Here is a 19,168-nt window from a genome sequence, read left to right as displayed (position 1 = left end):
GCAAAGTAGTTTGGCAGAAATAAACCAGCTCGCTGCAGCCTCAGAAAGCTCATCATATACACGATGTAATATAATATAATCTGAGGCTGCAGCCTCTAAACAGGCATCATGTTCAGAAAATGTGTTTTTGCGGCCTCTGCAGCCTCAGCAGTTGTACTTTATCAACATGATGCAGCAGCTTCCGGTTGATTAAAGCGTGTTTCCGCCCTCTGGCGGCCGCAGTCAGAAACTACAACCAGCATGAATGTCAGCACTTCCGGTTTGATCCTTCACATGATTTATTATTGTTGTTATTTCTGCCAGATATAAGCATGGACCGTTAATAACGGAACACTGTCTGCTATCTATTAAGTATTTGATTCCAAATAAAATCAATGACTTTTTGTTTAAAATTGTACTCTAGTTTGCAAAAGTACTTGTAAAAGGTGTCATACTGATAAGAATTGATATATTACTCATTAAAAATATTAATTTCTCATTTAACGAAAAGTATAAAATTAGCTTGATTGTTATTTTAAAAATAATAATATTTTATCCATACAAGTTTTTGGCTTCAGACACTACCCTCCATTTACATTTTTAAAGTAACTGGTTTTGAAACTTACCTGACAACTATTCAAATTTCATTAAAATTAATGAAATGATTAATTAAAATTTCATTTCATTAAAATGATATTATATTATATTATATATGAGACTACTACTACTGTTACTATTAGTATTAGTAATAGTAGTTATAGTAGTAGTTATATATTAGTCACTTTAAATTATATTGTTTGTTATATGATCATGCTCTACCATACCATATCTTTTCAGAATCTAGGGGAACTATTATAATTAAATATTTGAAATTATGTTACAGAACAGTTTTATAATTGTTAAATCTTTTTTTTTCTAAGTCATTTGCTTGATTTTGTTTTGTTCGTTTTTTAATTGCTCTTTTTCTTTTATTAAAAGTAATTTTCTTGGTTTTTTTCCACAAATTTCATGATTATTTTTGGGTCATTTTTTCTGATGTTGCTCAGGTTTCGAGGTTCAGCTTCAAACATGAGAACTGCAGTGAGTTTTCTAGGGACAAAATAAGCTCTAAAATTATAATTTTTATGTCACACAAAATTTAAATTAAATTTTAAATGAATGAAATCTTTGCATGAAACAAAAACACAGTGACAAAAAAGTGAAATAAATATCTTTTATTGTTTTTCATCGTCATAATTGTCGTAATTATGAACACAGCTGTCGCAATAGTCCAGAAATTTTGCCAAAAAACAGCAACCATTCGACGGCACCGCTGCGTCTCTCAGGACCCAACCATGCATAAAATCTCCCATTTAAAAAAAAGTAAAATAAAAAATATATATTAAAAAATTATGCGTACCACTGATATACAGATCTGATATAAACAGGCGTATTGGTCACAAACCAATTAGAATTATAAACATGGCTTCTCTTACAATACACACAGAGACCAAACAGGTGGGATATAAGTGGACTTTTCTTTTTTTAAAAAAGGGTACATTTGACTTTTTTTGTTGTTTTTTTACATTTGTACATTTTTTATTTGTAATTATTTTTTTATGTTCTCTCCTTGTACAGTCAGAATGCTCAAGGTATTTTGGGCGCAGTGTCCAAAGAGCACAAATTGCAGTAAATGCACGTTTACAAACTCGCTCTCTCTCAAACACACACACACACACACACACACACACACACACACACACACACACACACAGAGGAGTGGCAGCAGTGGCTTTACACACTAAAGAGAACTACAGGTGTATCGTGGCGTTTGCAGGTGACAAATACTGGTACCAAGGAGTTCATCCACGGCGGTGAACGAGGCCATCTGACGGTTAAAAAAATGACACTTTACATTCATGTTCTGCGTCTCCACACGCACGCACACACACGCACGCACGCACGCACGCACGCAGGCACGCACACACACGCTTACAATCACACTTGTGTAAAAATAAAAAATAGTCTTTAAATGTGCAAAGAAAAGGTTGCTGAGCGGAGCTGCTGGAGCGGCAGCCGGCGAGGAGTCGTGAGAAAGCATCAGTGGATCAGAGATAGTGCATCATGGGAGTGCGTGTCGACGTTTAACAGTGCTGGCTGCGTTTCCAGCCATTTACTGCGAGCCGCCTCCGATTCAATTCAACCACTAATGTTTGCAAAAGAATGAAGAGTTTGTCTTTCTGTACCGTTTTGAAAATGCATAAATCGAGTGAAGGAGGAGTTGGGTTTTTTTTCCAGTTTCCACAACCTGCGAGGATCCAGCGGCTGATCGCACAGCCGCAACGCTCACCGCAGAGTTTACCAGTGCCTTTATAACAAAATAATTCAACCATGATAAACGAAAACTTCACTTCTCTGTAACAGCTTGGCGAGAAAGTGTGATTTTTTTTCGATAGATTATCTGTGTTAAGAAATCAGCAGCGTGCATGTTAAATAAAAACTTTTCCACCGATGTAAAAAAAATCGTAAACTCACAAAAATATCTTGCAAACTTAAAACAGATCTGCACGTACGAAAATGATTCCACAAATGAGAAAAATATCTTTGAATACATTAAATCAATTCAAAAATAAATGAACAGCATTTGTGCATATCTTCCTAACTTTAACCATATTTGAACAGGTTTTGTATAATAATTTTTAAGTCATAAAAAGTAAATATTATATTTATAATATTTTTAAATCCAGATTTTATTCATGAATCCTGCTTCTCTGCTTACAGATTTACATTTGTTTTATTTTGTATATTTGCAAATCTGTTTTAAATGTTGTTTTATATCCTTTGATCTCCTCACGCAGATAACAAATAAAATCTCCACTCCTGTTTTTTAAAAAGGCGCCATCAGTCACCTGTCGCTCTTTACTCACATCTAGTGACCGCTTCAGGAAACTACAACAACAAACACTTATTCCACATTAACTATTAAAACTACTATTAAACTATTTCCTGGAAAGTTTCCTGGAATTACTATTTAATTTGGTTCTGGTTTTGAGAAGAACTGAGATTTCCTTGAAAAAAGTCCCGTGTTTTGATCAAAGTGTGTTATTCACATGAAGAAGGACTGATTCTCACATTCAGCCGAGCTCAGGAATTCAATAACTGCATGAACTGAGAACTCTTTCCCCGATAATTACATCAATCTACGTCGTCCTTTTCGTAAACCGGCTATAAATGTTCACGATATTATAATACAAATGCAATTTTACAAAGTACCGAAATCATGCCAAAACATGGCCCCCCAAAGCTGCATTATGTGTCGTACCGTACATTTTTACGTACCGTTAAACACCTGATATCTTAGTCGACGAGCTGATTAAACTTACGAGTCGGTTAAATAACGAAACAAAACTTTTCATTTTGTTTTCATGTCTTTTCTATACATGTGCAAAAAAGAATGAGAAAATGATTTTAGATATTTAACTGCACTAACCCAACAAAAACACTGTTATACTCAAACACGTTTCCTAAAGATTCCTCAGGAAATATTGCTTTTGATTAATGCTATCTTTGAGTTTTTTCTGTGCTGACATAATACCATTAATTTAACGGAAAAATATTACTGACTGCACTGTAAACCAAAGAAATCAGAAAACGCTGCAGAAGCAGCCGGCGTGGAGGTAAATTTATCATCACAACATCGATATAGAAAATATTGTGATATCTGATTTTCGACATATCGGCCGGCCCTACCCTCAACATTTTTATACGAGCAGATCACAAGCCGTTTGTTAATGTGTGATCTGCAAACACCAAACACATTCCACAAATACAGAAAAAAGAGATTTGTAAACTCACAAAACTATTTTACAAATATGAAACAGATCTGCAAAACCACAAATTCCCCCCAAAATAATCTGTAAATACGCCGAATTAACTGACAAATAAAAAAAAAATAATAAAACCATTTGTAAATATCTTCCTAACATTTTAAATGTTCAGAATTTGGAAATCCAGGTTTCATTTGTGAATTCTTAACTTTTTGCAGATTCGTTTAAATTTTAAAATAATATTTTTGTGAGTTCACAGATCTTTTTATTTTAATTGTGGAAAGTGTTTTATATTTGTATATTTTTATATTTATTTCCTCACACAAATAATCTCGACAGCTGACATATTACAGTTCATTTTTGCCGGTAAAACATTACTAACTGCACCTTTTAAAAGCCACAAACACACCCAGCCTTTTGTCATATTTTACCCAGTTTACTTACCCTGTTATTCCTTTGATTACCTGCATACGATCACTCGATGATGGAAACGATGACGTCTAAATGGTTTCGATATTTGTTTTCACCGGCATTGCTTTTCGGTAAATTCCAGTGGTTGAATTATTTGGGTTTCTGCAGCCTGACAAATATCAAAGGCGTTTAGCAGCAAAGATTTAGGTGCTGCTGAAGGTTAAACGGTCATTCGTGTTCAGTTTTGGGGACAAGCTGCTGCTCTAAAGATCAGCCGAGGAGTCTGTGGTTGTGGAAACTGACTTGACGTCTGACTGGTGCATAGTTATGGAGCCGGCGCCGTGAACGGCGGGTCAGCAGACGCGCGTGCTGAGCGGAGTGTTTGTGGCTAAAGTGACGAGTTAACCTCAGATTAAAGGAAGAAAGCGGCGAGGTACCGTAAACGTCCTCAAGTGTGAGTCTAATCCGTGGGAGTGCATGAAGCCGAAAAATAAAAAAAGAAAGAAAACTGAAGAGTGCTCTGATATGGCACGGTGACGGCTGCGGAAGCACGCGGGCAGCGCCTGCAGCAGAGGAAATGAAGCCAGCTGTAAACGCAGCTGTTGAAATGACGGCCAGAGAGAAATGTTGAGGCCGATCGCTCAAACCTTTCGTTTGAAATAAAAGTGACGACAGCGTCATGCAGCCAGAGCTCCCGGCCAATCAGCTGTGAGCTTCTCGCCTCGCAGCGCCTCAAAGCCGCCGCTCTCCCGCTTCAACCCACCGAGAGTGTCATGGCAGTCACCAAACCCAGCTGCAGCCGACGCACTGCATTTCCACTGTCTTTCTTTTCAGAAGATATTCCTGATTTGCATCTTTTCACTGATATCTGGGCTGCAACACGCTGTCACTTCGCTTATTTTCCAGACTCACTGGTGAATAAATCGGTCAGAAAACAGTGAAAAAAAGCACTTTACATAATTAAATTTGACGTTTTTCTTCACCAATCATCCAAAATCTAAAGATCTTAATCTACCTTCACAGATGACGAAAATAAACGACAAATATTCTCACTTTTTTCACCTTCTTAAACAGTTACAGGACCGACGGGACTCAACAGCACTATCGATAAACTCAAACATTATCGATTTTCGTGTTTTTAAAAAAGCAGAAGCTGGGTTTGGATCTCCATCCCTCACACAGCTTTTCATTTTTTCACACACACTTTCAGAGCTTTCTGTGGAAACACAAACTGCTCACGCTTACCAACTTTACTGGCTCATTAAGATTTATTTGTCAAAAACCAGCTGCATATACCGACAGACCAGATCGACGCGTTCGGGAAATAGGAAACAAAACATCATATTGATGTAATTTTGCGTGTTTGGATTATAATTTTGACAAGTTTGGATGCACTGTGTTCTTGTTAAATAAATGTTTTATAGAAATGTGTAAAAAGTGTTTTATACTTGAACTTGAAATGTATTTGAAACCTTAACAAATTAAGGTTGTGACGCAGCACTAGATTTTAAATTTTAAATACTGAGGAACAAATTCTGTGCAACTTTTTTGAGGATTTTTCTAAATGTAAAATACAGGAGCCAGAACTACGCTTATTTGAAACTTTGAAACGAACCATTTAGGCCCAGAAAACAGTTTTTCTAACATCAGAACTGTTTCAGGAATTAGTACATTTCACTTCCAGAGTAATGGTACTGAACGTTTTTTTCTTTGTTCTTGCATGTTTCTGCGACGCAGATATGTTTCTTTTTTAACATATTCCGACAGCTGCCAAAGCATTTTTTCAAATAACAATTTACGATCATTAATTTTACCATTTAAGGAAAGTGCTTACAGTTTGCAACCCTAGTTTACATCCAGTGATTAAAATGAAATATTTGGCTCGCCAGTCGGACGCTCGTTTGTACAAGATTCGTACCTGCATTTATCGGCTTTAGCCTGACCTTCCTCACAGTTAATCCGCCTCTGATCTGCCATGACAACAGCTCGACCAATCTGACGAGTGAATACTTCGAGAAGCAGAGAGAGAGGCGCATTTGAAGAGAAAATCTCTCAAGGCTGAAGCAGGAGGACCAATCCCAGTTAGCCGGTTCGTCCCAGAATTCACCAGCTTCCTTACTAAACCAGCAGTTTTTCAGGGTCTGAAGGATATTTGGTTACCGGCCAGAGCAGGCAGGCGGAGCAGGCGGGATCAGGACGCTCCCCGATCGACACCACTTACCGAAAAAAGGCAGAATTACGGCTGAAGTGAGATCAGCCGAGCTAGCGGTGCGAAGGCAGTTAATCCGGGAGGCAAAAGAACACGGAGAAACCGTTAAGAACGACGGAGATCATCCAGAAACAGAAAAGGCACACGGCGAGGATGAAGGTGAAGCAGAGAGACGAGGACGAGGGATGGAGGGAGGTGAGTGGAAACTGTTTTCAGGGGGGAGTGTTCTCTGGTTTCGTCTTTAGCAGCGGGCCCAGGTCATCGCCGTCACCGTCGCTCTGGGTTTTGGCAGGAGACTACATTCTGGGGTCGGGTCAGCGGGATGAGGGGAGGAGGGGGGGGCCACTCGAGAGTCAGGCGTCACTTCCTGTAGGTCCACAACACCGACGACGCTTATCCCGCTCCAAAACGTTTGAAGAGAGAAACCGTACAAACATGGAAAAAAAAAGAGTTCATCGCTTCAGGAGGAAGTGCTCCACGCCTCCATGTTTCAGAAATTAAGGTGCAACTTGCGGAGAAAAATAACATTAAAATGTCCTCTATGGCAGTCTCATACAAACAGAGACACCCCCAGCTTCTTCCAGCCTGTTCCTCCTGGTCCAATATTCAGCGTGGAGGGGGCGGGGTCAGAGGCAGGGACGCCCGGTCAGGTAAGGCCGTGTCTGGCAGTTCGGCAGGCAGGCAGGCGGCGGGGGGGTTAATGTACAAAGATGTGCCTCAGTAGCTCGTCGGCAGACGGCCGCTGCTTAGTCTCTACAAAGATCCGTTTGAGGAACTCGCGGCAGTGGTCCGACACGTGGGCGGGCAGCACGGGGTTGGTGGGCTGGGTGGCGATCTTAAAGATGGCTGCCATGGCCTCAAACTCTGCCCACGGGGGTCGCTGTGTCAGCATCTCCACCACGGTGCAGCCGACGCTCCTGAGGGCGGACAGACACAAATCAAATCCATATTGGGGGAAACCGAAACTGAAACACCTTGTTTCTAAACACGTTTTTTCAATCTTCTAATGTGGTAACACATAAAAACCCTTATTAACTTAAAAAAAAGAAGCGTAGAAACCATTTCCCAAAAGGCCATCAGGCGAAGTTAGTAACCTGATCACTTGATCGGAGCAGTTCTGGAGAAACTGGTGAGGTGAAATATTTTAGGACTCACCAGATGTCTGCCCTCCTGCCGTAGCCCTCTCCACTGATCACCTCTGGGCTCATCCAGTACGGCGTGCCGGTCACAGACATGATGCCCGTTCCCGACAGACAGATGGTCTGCAGCCGCCGGCTCGCCCCGAAGTCTCCGAGCTTCACGTTACCCACCGAGTCACGCAGGATGTTGGCCCCTGAACGGAGACGAGAAAGAGTCACACAGCTGCGGCGTCCTGAATACGCACATCTCCACCTTTAACACTGAACGACGCGTTTCACTGACAAATACTTATTTTCTGAATGAAAGTCAGACACCATATTGCATTAAATATGATCCTAAAGTACATCAAAACCCAGGCGCGGGTAAATAAATCAGTAAATGAATATTCCTCCTCACCTTTGATGTCTCTGTGGACGATCATGTTGCTGTGTAGATAAGAAACTCCCTCCAGGATCTGCCGGGTGTAGCGGCGCGTCACGTTTTCCGTGAGCGCACCGTACGACTTCAGCTGGTCCTTTATCGATCCCTGAACATGTATGTCAAATATTTATGTATTTTTATACATTTGTAAAAAAAAGAAATATTGTGTATCTTCATCTGGTTCATGTATTTTATGCTCTAAAATATTAAAATAATTTAAAGAGTTCATCTTTGGCTTTGACACATGCACTAAAATCAGTGCTGAACTGTGACCAACTGAGCTGCACAAAACCATATTTTCTACATTTCTGGGACAAAACAGTTGATGAATGCAAATTCTTTTAATGATTTATTGCTTCTTTAACTCTTCGAAGCAAATTGGTTTGGTATCTTTCAAAAATTAGTAAAAAAAAAAATGTATAAAAAAATGTTACAAGAAAAATACCTTAAAATAACTATGAAAAAAACGTTTAAAAAGACAAAAAATGATGTTTATAGAACACAATTTTAAATATAAAAATTATATTACTATAGAATAGTTTTCTTGAAATTTCACCCAGTTTGGATTAATTTCTAATAATCCTCTCCTCTTTTTGAAAAACCTTTTGGGGTCTCAAACACAAAGAGAGCGCTACACTGAAATGAGATGACATTTTTCCAGATTTCTGCCTTCCCCAGCTTTAAATCCCAATTCCTCTTCACAGTGAAAAGTAAGCGAGCACTCACGCCGGGCATGTACTCCATGAAGATGGAGAGCGTCCGCTCCATCGTGTCTCGCAGACAGCCGTAGTACTGGACGATCCGCTCATGGCACAAATTCTTCAGCAGCTGGATTTCACACTCTAACGCACTCACCTCCTAAATGGACAAAAAACATCACAAACTTTCATCTTTTCCTGCTCTACCGTTGCTTTTTTTTTTAAACTTATAATACATGCATGCTCTTTTGGCCATTTTGTTTATTTAAAAAAAAGTAGGCAACCTTTTTAATTAGACTTTTTGAAAAAAAATCTTCATCTTCGACAAGAAAAAACAAAGGCGATTTTTTAATGATTTTTATAAAAATGGTGATTTCGTTTTCCTTGGTCATTTTAGAAAAGAAAAAGTCAATTTTTTTTTCTTTTAATATTTTTGGCAATTTTTGCAGAAAACTGACCATTTTTTTCCTTTAGAATTTTTGTTGATTTTTGTTGCCAATGTTGACAAAAACATCTTTTTTTTTCTTTTTAAGTTTGGCCAATCTTGAAGAAAAACATTTTGGCAAAAAAAAAAAAATCCTTAAAATCTTTGGATGATTTTGAAGAAAACATATTTCTAAACAAATAGGCCTGCATGCGTTCTAAAACAGGCATCATGGTTGGATTTTCAAATTTCTGAACTTCCTCTGACAGATCATGTGTAATTATACAGGTTTGTCAAACAGATTTCCATGACTGAAAATGGCTATTTGCAAATTCCATGACTTTTCCAGGTTTTTCATGACCGAATGACCCCTGTACATATCACTCTCCTCACCTTGCTGGTTTCCGGACTCTCCGGGTCAAACTGGACCTGTTTCACGGCAAGTTCCCGTCCAGTATCAGCGTCATAACAGAGAAAAACTCGCCCAAAGGCGCCCTGACCCAGGAGCTTTCCCAGCCGCCAGTTTGTCGGGGCGCGTGGAGCTGGACAAACCACGAAAACAGATTTAATCAAACTGCTGCAGAAAAGAAAAAGAAAACAGCGGTTGCACTGATGATAAAAGCTGCAGCTCACAGCGGCTCGGCGGGCTGATGTCCATCACAGACAGGGTCGGAGCGGCCGTTGGGTTGGGGTTGGGTTCGATGTCACTGCCCCGCCGCGGCCTCCTGGCGGGCCCCGGGGCCTCCTCAATGTCAGGAGTGAAGACGCTGCTGCCGCTGCTGGTGCTGGGCGACTGCTCGGTCGGGCTGAAGCTAACCGGCGAGCGGAAGCCGTGAACCTGCGTTCGCCGAGCCCGCGGGAAGGTCTTCCTCCCTGTTGGGCAGAGGAAAGACGTGAAAAATATTCAAACAAACAGTTTGACTCATGCAGCTATCGCACAAATACACAAAAATGATTTCTCACTTTCAGAGGCATGTTGGGTTTATTAAGAAAAATGACAAACCATCGCTGTAGTCCTGAAGGCCGAAGGGAATGCCGTATCGTCGAGGGTACGTTCCACCTTTACCCGACTTCTCGAACACGGGGATGTCGTACTCTAGAGAGAAAAAGGAGGATGAAGAACACAGAGCGATAACATTTCTAATGAGAAGCAGAAAAGGGAAATGACGACCAGAAGCTGCCTGATGACGTTCAAGTGTTGTGACTTTGGATTTTCGCTCTTCTCTACGTGGGAGATTTTCTTTAATGTTTGTGGGAAACCGAACTTTTTCTGGGCCTGGTTTTTATGGATGTTGGAACAAATTTTAGGAGCCAAAAAAAAAATAATTCTAATTTAGAAAATTTAATCAAACATGTAAAATTTAGTCGAATAATCGATAAGCTATGAAATGCTGTTAAAATATATGCAATATGTTGCTGTGAGCTTTGGTATTATTTAAAAAAAGCAACGTTTAATCAATTAATAGATCGTTAATCTTAATGATTAAGCAATTAAGATAAAAAACAACAGGGAAAAAATAAACGAAAGTCAAGAAGAGAAAAGAAATGCAATTATCCCGTAGATTGTACTATATTTGCATTACACAGGCATTATGATAATAAATATTGGAAAAATTCTGTATTTTTGAAGCTGTGGTTTTAGAAGTCACAAATAAAAAGAAAAAATCTTTCTTTTTTATCAGCTTTTAAAATATGTCTTGATCTTTCAAAGAACAAACATTTACCTGGAAAGTCCTGGTGGTTGTCGGGGTAGCTCTGTGCTCGGGGCATCCTGGATTTCGGATAGTCGCTGCAAAGTACATTAGTACAGTTTACTTTAGACTTGATGTGCATTATAGGGATCTTTATGTAGAAAAACAGAAAAAATGTGATCTGCAGACACGCACGCCTCTTATCTTCATTAGTGACAACTATCGTTAATAAACGAGGATGTCCTGACCTGTCCAGTGGGCTGTCTAAAGAGGGACAGCTTCCAGACGCAGAGTTTTCTGGACTGCTCATGGACAGCGGGTCCAGCATCTGAAGAAAAAACAGAAAAAAAAGAACACGTTATAAAAGATTACATAATCTCTGGTGTTGGACTAAACGCTCAAAAGTTAATTTTAATATCTGCATGATGTAAAATGTGTATGCACAGGTGTTACCTGGTCCATGCTCTCAGGGATGAACTCTCCCTCGCTGTTGATGCTGGTGAAGGAGCCGTTCCTCGCCACCTGCTGGAGCGCGTCGGGAATGTATCCTGGAGGAGGGGAGCTGCGGTCCGTCGAATGGGAGCCTGATTACAGAAGAATATCGGCAGGACGTCAGAGCTTTGTGTTCTACATACCAACCTAAATTTTGAATTTGATTTCACTAATTCTTCATGTCTGTGCATCTCTATTTTAAACAACAACCATGAGACATCGCTCACCTATCAAAGTCAGCATACTCTTCTTATCAGCAACCCTGAATCCCGTGTTGTCCAGGTCCTCGTGGGACGGCAAGAGGTCCATATTGGAAGAGGAGTTCTGGAGAAACGGAGAGAGAACAGGCTGTTTAAAATCCTCACAAGACAGAAAGTAAAGTGGACTCCACTAATAATCAAAACAAAAACTCCTCCGTTTAAATCGATGGCCTGATCCGGCCACACTGGGTTGATAGTGGTGTAAACCTAACATTAGGTCATTGATCCGTTTCGACGCGCCTCCCTGTGCTGATTTCGACTATAAAATTTTTAATAAATTTATATTATTTAGTGTTCTGCTCGTGCTCCGTTATTTTGTGAGTGCTCTGATCAATACATTTATTCTTGGATTTTTAACAATGGCCTTGTGTGACATTGTTTGAACAGGCTGCATTGTGGAGCTGTTGGATGAAACAATCATCTATCACTGCCAGTAACAGAGTCCTTTAGCGAACTTTGGGAAATTGTGGCATCTACTGATAATTTGTAGCTACACTACACTGCAAGGGTAGTGTTGAAAATATATATATATATTTTCTCCATGAAGTTGGAAAAGAAACCTCCTCCCGTTACATTTCTAGCAGATAAGGTTCTTCATAGCTGGCGGAGCCACTTTCACATTTCAAAAATGTTACAACGAGACTAAATGCTTCAAGGTTTGTAAACACACATCTCATCGATCATATTATTGAATGTCCATGTAAACAGTTCGGCGACTGTCAGGAGAAATAGAGTCAAAAACACTCTTCGGACATTCTGTCTGGTCGTAATAGAAGAATTAAAAATTGGATCTTTGATCAGAATTTCTTTATATCTGTAAACTGAGTCAAGCTAAAGTCGTTCACTTGGTGTTTTCCTCTGGTTTCTGACTGAGCTGGTCACCTGAGAGGAGATCTGGAGCACCAGGAGGATCTTCAGGCTCTTCATGTGAACGCTGCGATCCAGCAGCTCCACGGCCTTGTCCAGGTCGTCCTGAGTGGTCAGAGGAATCACCAACTGCGAGACGGAAAAACAACTTCAGCGTTCGGGTTAATTTTTTAAAATCAAAAGTGTGCAGACCTGCGGAGGCTTTCTACCTCATTGTTGGTGTAGTGAAGGTCCATCGTCTGACCGAAAGCCACTTTAGCTTTCGCCTTCAGGTCGTCCAGCTTGACGGGTCGAGGGAACTGCAGGATCCTGCAGAGAAGAAGAAGAAGAGAGGTCAGGAGGGCACGAATACACGTCTGCACTGACAACAGAGTCGCGTTTCCACCAAACGCTTCTAGTATAGTAGCCTGTTTATCGCCTGTACAGAAATCTATCGAAACACTGGATCTGTTCTTCGTTTACACAAACAGACAAAACCGCATCACTACTTCATCCAGAGTCGCTGGATTTCCTCCTCTAAGCTTCTGCGTCTTGCAAACTGTCCACAGAACGGGGTTTGCGTGCAGATAATTCCAGAGAAAAGAACTGGATGAAATGTTGAGGGTCTCTGTTACGAATGATGGAATATTTATACATTTAAAAATAGCGAATTTGTGGTTTGTGTTCGTGACGATTCTTTGGATCAATCGACAGAGTGAAGTGTTCATAGCTCAAACTTTCAGTAATGGATCAGTGTGCTAGGTGCCTCAACAGACACAAAAAACAGGACAGTATGAAGACAACTTCTGACAACAGAAACACAAAAATGACCGTCCTAATGTGTAACAAACTGAAGTGAACTGAAGCAGACAGCTCGGTGGAAACGAAGCTCGTTAAAAATTGAACCCCGTGGAAGCCTCACCTCTTCTCCCCTTTGAACTCGAACTTCACTCTGACATCGTTCTGTTGGAAAGAAAGTCACGTTACAGTCAGATCAAAAAGATTAACACTAACGTGAGAATACAGACATTTCTAAAGACAAAAAAGAGATTTTGCAGCAATCACGGTGAGAAATGAGCTCTGTGTTTATCCCTCTGATATGATTTAAAATCTAATTTGGGAGAAATTGCATTAAGATTTGTTCACGCTTTAAAAAAAAAACCTAAACCATAATACATTAAATTAGAAAAAGAAGCAAACTACAAAATAGTGGCCATGAACAAAAGAAAGAATGAGCTCATTTTAGCGTCTCATATTTTCCTAAGAAGCGTCCCTGTTCTCCAAACTGGTCCTTTTTTTCTGAATTTACTTACAGTTGCAACATTTTGCCAGATTCACATCAAAAGCCTCCTCTTCCATGGAAGTAGTGTTGTCAAAAATATTGATTTATCGATACACATTCTGAATATCTGGAACCATTTTAATACTGATTTTCCACAGTACCGGTACTATTAATACCACTTTCTTTGTCTCACTTCACACCAACAGTAAACTGATGATGCACTGCTGCTGTCCCCCTTTGACCGCGCCTCCTCTCGCTTGCTCTCTCCTCTGTAAAGCCCTTTTTACACAGCCTGTTCAAAAAATATAACTCGCCGTTACGTCGCCTCGCCGTTCTGTTCCGTTCTGTTTTGTCTCTGAATTTTTACCTTCACTGGCGCTTCCTGTTCTTTGACTCACAGACTCTCACAGAGCACAGTGTTTCTTTCTGGTTACCTGGTTTTTGGGCGAGGAGGCTTTGGATTTGCCCAGGTCCGACAGGAACATGGCAGGACGGCTGGAGCGGTGCAGTTCGGCCAAGTCCTGCATGATCGAGTTCAGCGCCTCCTGCTCATCTGAGGGACGACGAGGTTTCAAATTATTTAACAAATTGTATTGATTAAAGTTAATAAAACTGAGGCTGAAGAAGGAAAATTATTTCACTAAAACTGGACCACCATTACTGTGAATTCACAAAAACACAAACTTCCACCTTAAACGGCCAAACACATAAAAACAGAATGACAATTACGGCTCAGTTAACAGAACTATTTTAAACTCCTTATTTCTCAATAAATATGGTTTGTGATTTGATGTAACCTATAAGCAAAATTATTCTGCACAACAGCCTTCACCTTAGTAACACTGCACATCATTTCTGCAGCACTGAGAATTTTTCACATTTCAAGACCTAGAAAATGTTTAAAAATTACTTTTAATATCGTTTCAATCCCGCGGTCGTGACACGTATATGGCACTTATGCTCAGTGCATAACACGAGGGTAAACTGTGTGGCAGAGAAATATTTGCTGAGAAACAAACGTTCCTTAGAGTTGTAGGTTTGACAAAAGAAGAATTTGGCCGATGGCCAAACAGTAACAGTATCTTACACATACCCATCATCGTGGCACGGCGATTGACCCAGGAGGCCAGGAAAGAGGATTCTCCCATCAAAGGGATTCCTTTCTCCTGCAACAGCAAAAAGACGACATAAATCCTGACGGCAGCTGATCGGGACACAAGTTACAGCCTGAAGCTGCTGATGGATCAGCAGATCTGGGGCTCTCTGCTACATCGGGCTGAGGATTATGGAAAAATTGTTGTTGTAAATTAATAAGTACAAAAAACAAAACTGCAATAAATGATTTTACAATGTGAAGTTTTTGGAGAGGTGCTGATTCAAATTTACAGTCGCTCTGGAGGCTGAAGTTCATGGTTCAGTCTGAACGAAATATATTGAGCTACACTGATGAAGTTTCTTTCAAGTTTTCTTTTTATTATTATTATTATTATTATTATTATTATTATTATTATTTATTTCCAACCCACTACCATAAATCAGGTTACATTATTATGTATATGTGTATGTGTATGTGTATATGTATATGTCTTGGCTGAGTGTACCTAACATACTCCGGCCAAAAAATAACATTTCCAGTGATGGACAATTTTATTAGCAGTGGAAGAAGCTTATTTTCCTATTATACTGTAGTTGTACTACTTTTGTACTGTACAAAAGTAGTAAGACAACAAAGTACAACCTTTTTTTTCTCGTTACTTTAAAAATAAAAGCCCTGCTTTAAACAGGACAAAATTTTTGAGGCTGCACAATTTATTAAAATATTACTGAAATTGCAAAATTGCAAAGCGCAATATCCAAATCACTGGAGCTGCAGTTTCTTGGTAAAGGTAAAACATTTCACAGGTGCCGTTATAAATGCAGAGCTGTGGTGCTACAGCGACGTCCGGCCTACAAATTATATTCCACAGTGATGTAAGGCAACATGTTTGTTTAGTACAGACCCCAGCGATAATCTGAGAAGAAAATAACCTTCCCACCAAAATCGTGACTCATAACGCAACATCTATCAAAGTAATTACAATATGATCTTTGTTGCATACTGTGCAGCCCTGAAAAGTATTATCTGAAAAGTGTTATCAAAAGTACTTATGCAGAATTGCCCCATTAAGAGTATTACACTCTACTATTTGAGGGGGTCATGCTGGAGCAAATATAAACCATAGAAAATTTGAATCTGCAAAGTATCTATGGCTGTCAGATGAATGTGTAAATTGGGTAAAAAGTACAATCGTTCCCTCTGAGGGGAATAACACAGGTATAGAGAAGCATAAACATTGATAAACAAAAGCAATAATTGATATTATCAGTAACCATTCGCTGCAGCTATCCCTGCCAGGTTATCAACTCATAAATTCCCCGGCATTTCGTCTGCTCACTCGCTGTCATAATATTTTTAAGTGTTGTTAGTGTGAAGTCGTGATGTTACCATGTAACTCTACAAACAGAAGCTGTGCGTCAGTCTGAAGAGGCTGAGCGCAGCAAGTCTGGAAATTGACACGACCTCTGCTGATTAGAATCTCTGATCGTCACTGATTGATCAATGTCTGCAAGTAAAATCTGACACAATCCATCACGCTGACGAGAGTGGGCTGTGACTTTAACATCTGCTGAACGTTTTTCTAACAAATAACGTCCTTTGCGAGCCACTGTGGCGAGCATGTGAGCTGATGTCGCCGGTCCCAGAGAAGTTGATACCAACAACACTGCCATTATTATGGCCTCCTGCGGTAGATAATTAGCTTTAAGATAAGATAAGCCTTTATTGATCCCCAGAGGGAAAATCCAGCTGTTACAACAGAAAGACAGCAATAGTACAGATAAATAGAGAGAGTAAAACAATGAATAATACGGGTGAGTTAGTTATTTATTAGAGGGGAGGAGGTGGCGCAAAAAGGGGGAGGCATGTCAAAAGAAAATTTGAGGACTGGGGAGGGACACGTTTTTATTTTGCGTGAAGGGAGGGGCATAGAAATTTAAATGGAAGTATTTTGTGTTTATTTTATACCAAATGTTGCATGTGTGTTTTCTTTACAAATTTCCAAAATTACATCATTAATCAGAGCCAGAAACTGTAAAAATGGAAATTATTGTTGAGTTTTCCAATGTCCACAATCCCAAGCTTAAAAGAAAGTGCCATTTCATCTAAATCTATCTATTCTTTGTCTCATGCGTTTGCTCCGAATCACTCAGGGAGGACGAAGGAAAAATATTTTTAGCTTCAGGAAGGGTAAGTAAGTAAATCAATATGGAAATCACACCCCAGCCACCCCCTCCTCTGATAATTGGAGAACAATCTGTAGGCGGTACTTAAAATTAAAATAAGCATAGAAATAAACTAAGAATAGGAAAACTATTAAAAACCATATGGAGACAAAAAATGGGGGGTAGGGTGACATATTAGTGATTAAAAGCAGCAAATCTATGTTAACAGGGTACACCAGACTGATGATATGATTAATACAATAATGGCAGTTAGTGTTTGTCTACAAATATAAGATAGAAGATGATGCAAAATCACATATCATAACATATTTTAGGAGACAGATTTGTCTCCATTTTTTTTAAACAGTCGACAACTTGTGTGTAATGTCAATTCTGTTAATATCAAGCACCTTCCACAAATGTGAAACTGCACTGTCTTTTATGCAAGCACGGAGTTTGTGAGTGTTTTTGCAAATATGTTTCATATTTAAATTTCAATATTTAGCAGCTTATTTGGATACTGATATTGATCCATTTTTTCCCCACCTAATTTTAGTGATCATCAAGTCTCTTCTGGGCTGGAATTATCATATTATGTACACTCTTGTCCTGCAGTCCCATCAGCAAATGGAGTCATAAAATAGATTTGTTTGCAGCGTATATAATGTTCATTCATTGTGGGGAAAAAAAAAATGCAATTTGGACGATTTCGATAGTTAATTTTAAAGCCAGTATCGGTCGATGCTGATGATGTGCTGATATTAACGTGCATCTCTGTTTTTTCTATTTTTATTTTCAAAATATTTTTGAGAGTTTGCAAATCTTTTTCTGATTAGTGGCAGTTGTTTCATATTTACAGATGACACAATCACACTTGGATTGTCCTAACATTAATATTATTGACATAAATCTATTACCCTAATATTATCATGTAGTTTAATATAATAAATTGTGATGCCAATGTGGTGTGATTTATGGTAAAAAGTGAAAGGTATTGATTAGGAGAGGTAGAAAATAAGAAAACAGCATAGTATTGCTGTACATATCGAGTATCGATTATTTTATCATATAATTCATCAATATTACCAAATCAAGTGTTTTTAAGGCAAATTATAATAATGTGATAAATAGTTTTACAGTCTATAGGATATATTTTGCTGTATTAAAAATCACACAAGTGTACAAACGTTTAAAATCGCTACTCGTGACTTACATATGACAATACCGGGACCAGTGACCCCATACGACAATAACGTATAAAATGTAATAAAATATGTGGATTTTAATTTAAATCAACTTGCTAACGTTAGCTGATTAGCCCCGCATGCTAAATTGAAACAACTGTTGCTAGCTCGTTTACCCTCGCGAGCTACGCCAAAATGTGGTCAATGAATGATTTGGCATGTTCAAATATGATCAAAACACGCAATTATTTACACATTTGTAGCGTTTAAGTGGAGCTAGGTGGCTAACGCTAGCCCTGTAACGTTACAGCTAGCTGTCAGGCCAGGGAAGTTGACAAGCTAAGCTAATGCTAACTAGCCGCATCGCTGTTTAAGGCTCTCCCGAACCGTCAAAAGCAATCATTCAACGGACCGATGAACAAAACGGTTTAGTCGTTATCATGCTACCTGGTGGTCGGTTAGATTTGTGTTCACTTCCTCATCCACAGGGCCGGTGACAGGAGCCCCGGGCCCCGCGGAGAGCCGCTGGAGGAAGCAGAAGTTTGGCAGTCCGCTCCCAACTTCACTCGAGTCCTGCTGGGCCACGACGACGAGGCCCGACGGTCGGCGGTTCAGCCCGCTGGGTCCTTCCAGGCAGAAAAATGACAAGATAACGGATTATCCGATAAAGTGTCTCCGTGTCCGTGCGGTGATTAAAAGGCAACGTTAACCGACAGCTATCATTTTGTTGCACTTTACAGTCCGGTTGACGGTAGCTCCGCTCGCTGTTGTGGTTGCGTTAAGCTAACGGTTTATTGGTATATGGCTGTCGGAAGTGGGCACATTTGGTGACAAAATAAAAGCACAAAAGTCTCGTGCTGGGAAAAACCATAGCAACATGTTTTATATTGACAGTTACTAACCGGAAACACTATTTTTGATTTTGGTGTACTTGACCGATCTTAACCCCCCAACCTCGTTGGAAGAATCCAACAAAAACACAACCTGTGATGTCAGAGACGTGTATTGGTTTCCTGGATCACGATTGAAGCCTACATCTCTCAGTTTTACAGAAATTTATCCTGC

General features: G+C 39.7%; 1 protein-coding gene across 1 annotated transcript; it reads right to left on the bottom strand.

Moving 5' to 3' along the window:
* Positions 1-1,178: 1,178 nt before the first annotated feature.
* Positions 1,179-18,907, bottom strand: map3k2 (mitogen-activated protein kinase kinase kinase 2). The gene is made up of 17 exons (XM_042512947.2): positions 18,551-18,907; positions 14,752-14,824; positions 14,093-14,211; positions 13,299-13,339; positions 12,607-12,706; positions 12,413-12,526; positions 11,498-11,594; positions 11,232-11,362; positions 11,027-11,106; positions 10,812-10,876; positions 10,091-10,183; positions 9,721-9,960; positions 9,481-9,629; positions 8,692-8,823; positions 7,942-8,071; positions 7,561-7,738; positions 1,179-7,322 (listed from the first exon to the last, which is right to left on the bottom strand). Exons 2-17 carry the CDS (start codon positions 14,804-14,806, stop codon positions 7,103-7,105), a joined length of 1,944 nt encoding a protein of 647 aa, XP_042368881.1. The 5' UTR covers positions 14,807-14,824; positions 18,551-18,907; the 3' UTR covers positions 1,179-7,102.
* Positions 18,908-19,168: the final 261 nt, after the last annotated feature.

This window comes from Plectropomus leopardus, chromosome 24, assembly GCF_026936395.1.
Source record: "Plectropomus leopardus strain MGB_pleo_1.0 chromosome 24, ASM2693639v1, whole genome shotgun sequence".
NCBI lineage: Eukaryota > Metazoa > Chordata > Actinopteri > Perciformes > Serranidae > Plectropomus > Plectropomus leopardus.
This window is presented reverse-complemented; position numbering and strand designations above follow the sequence as displayed.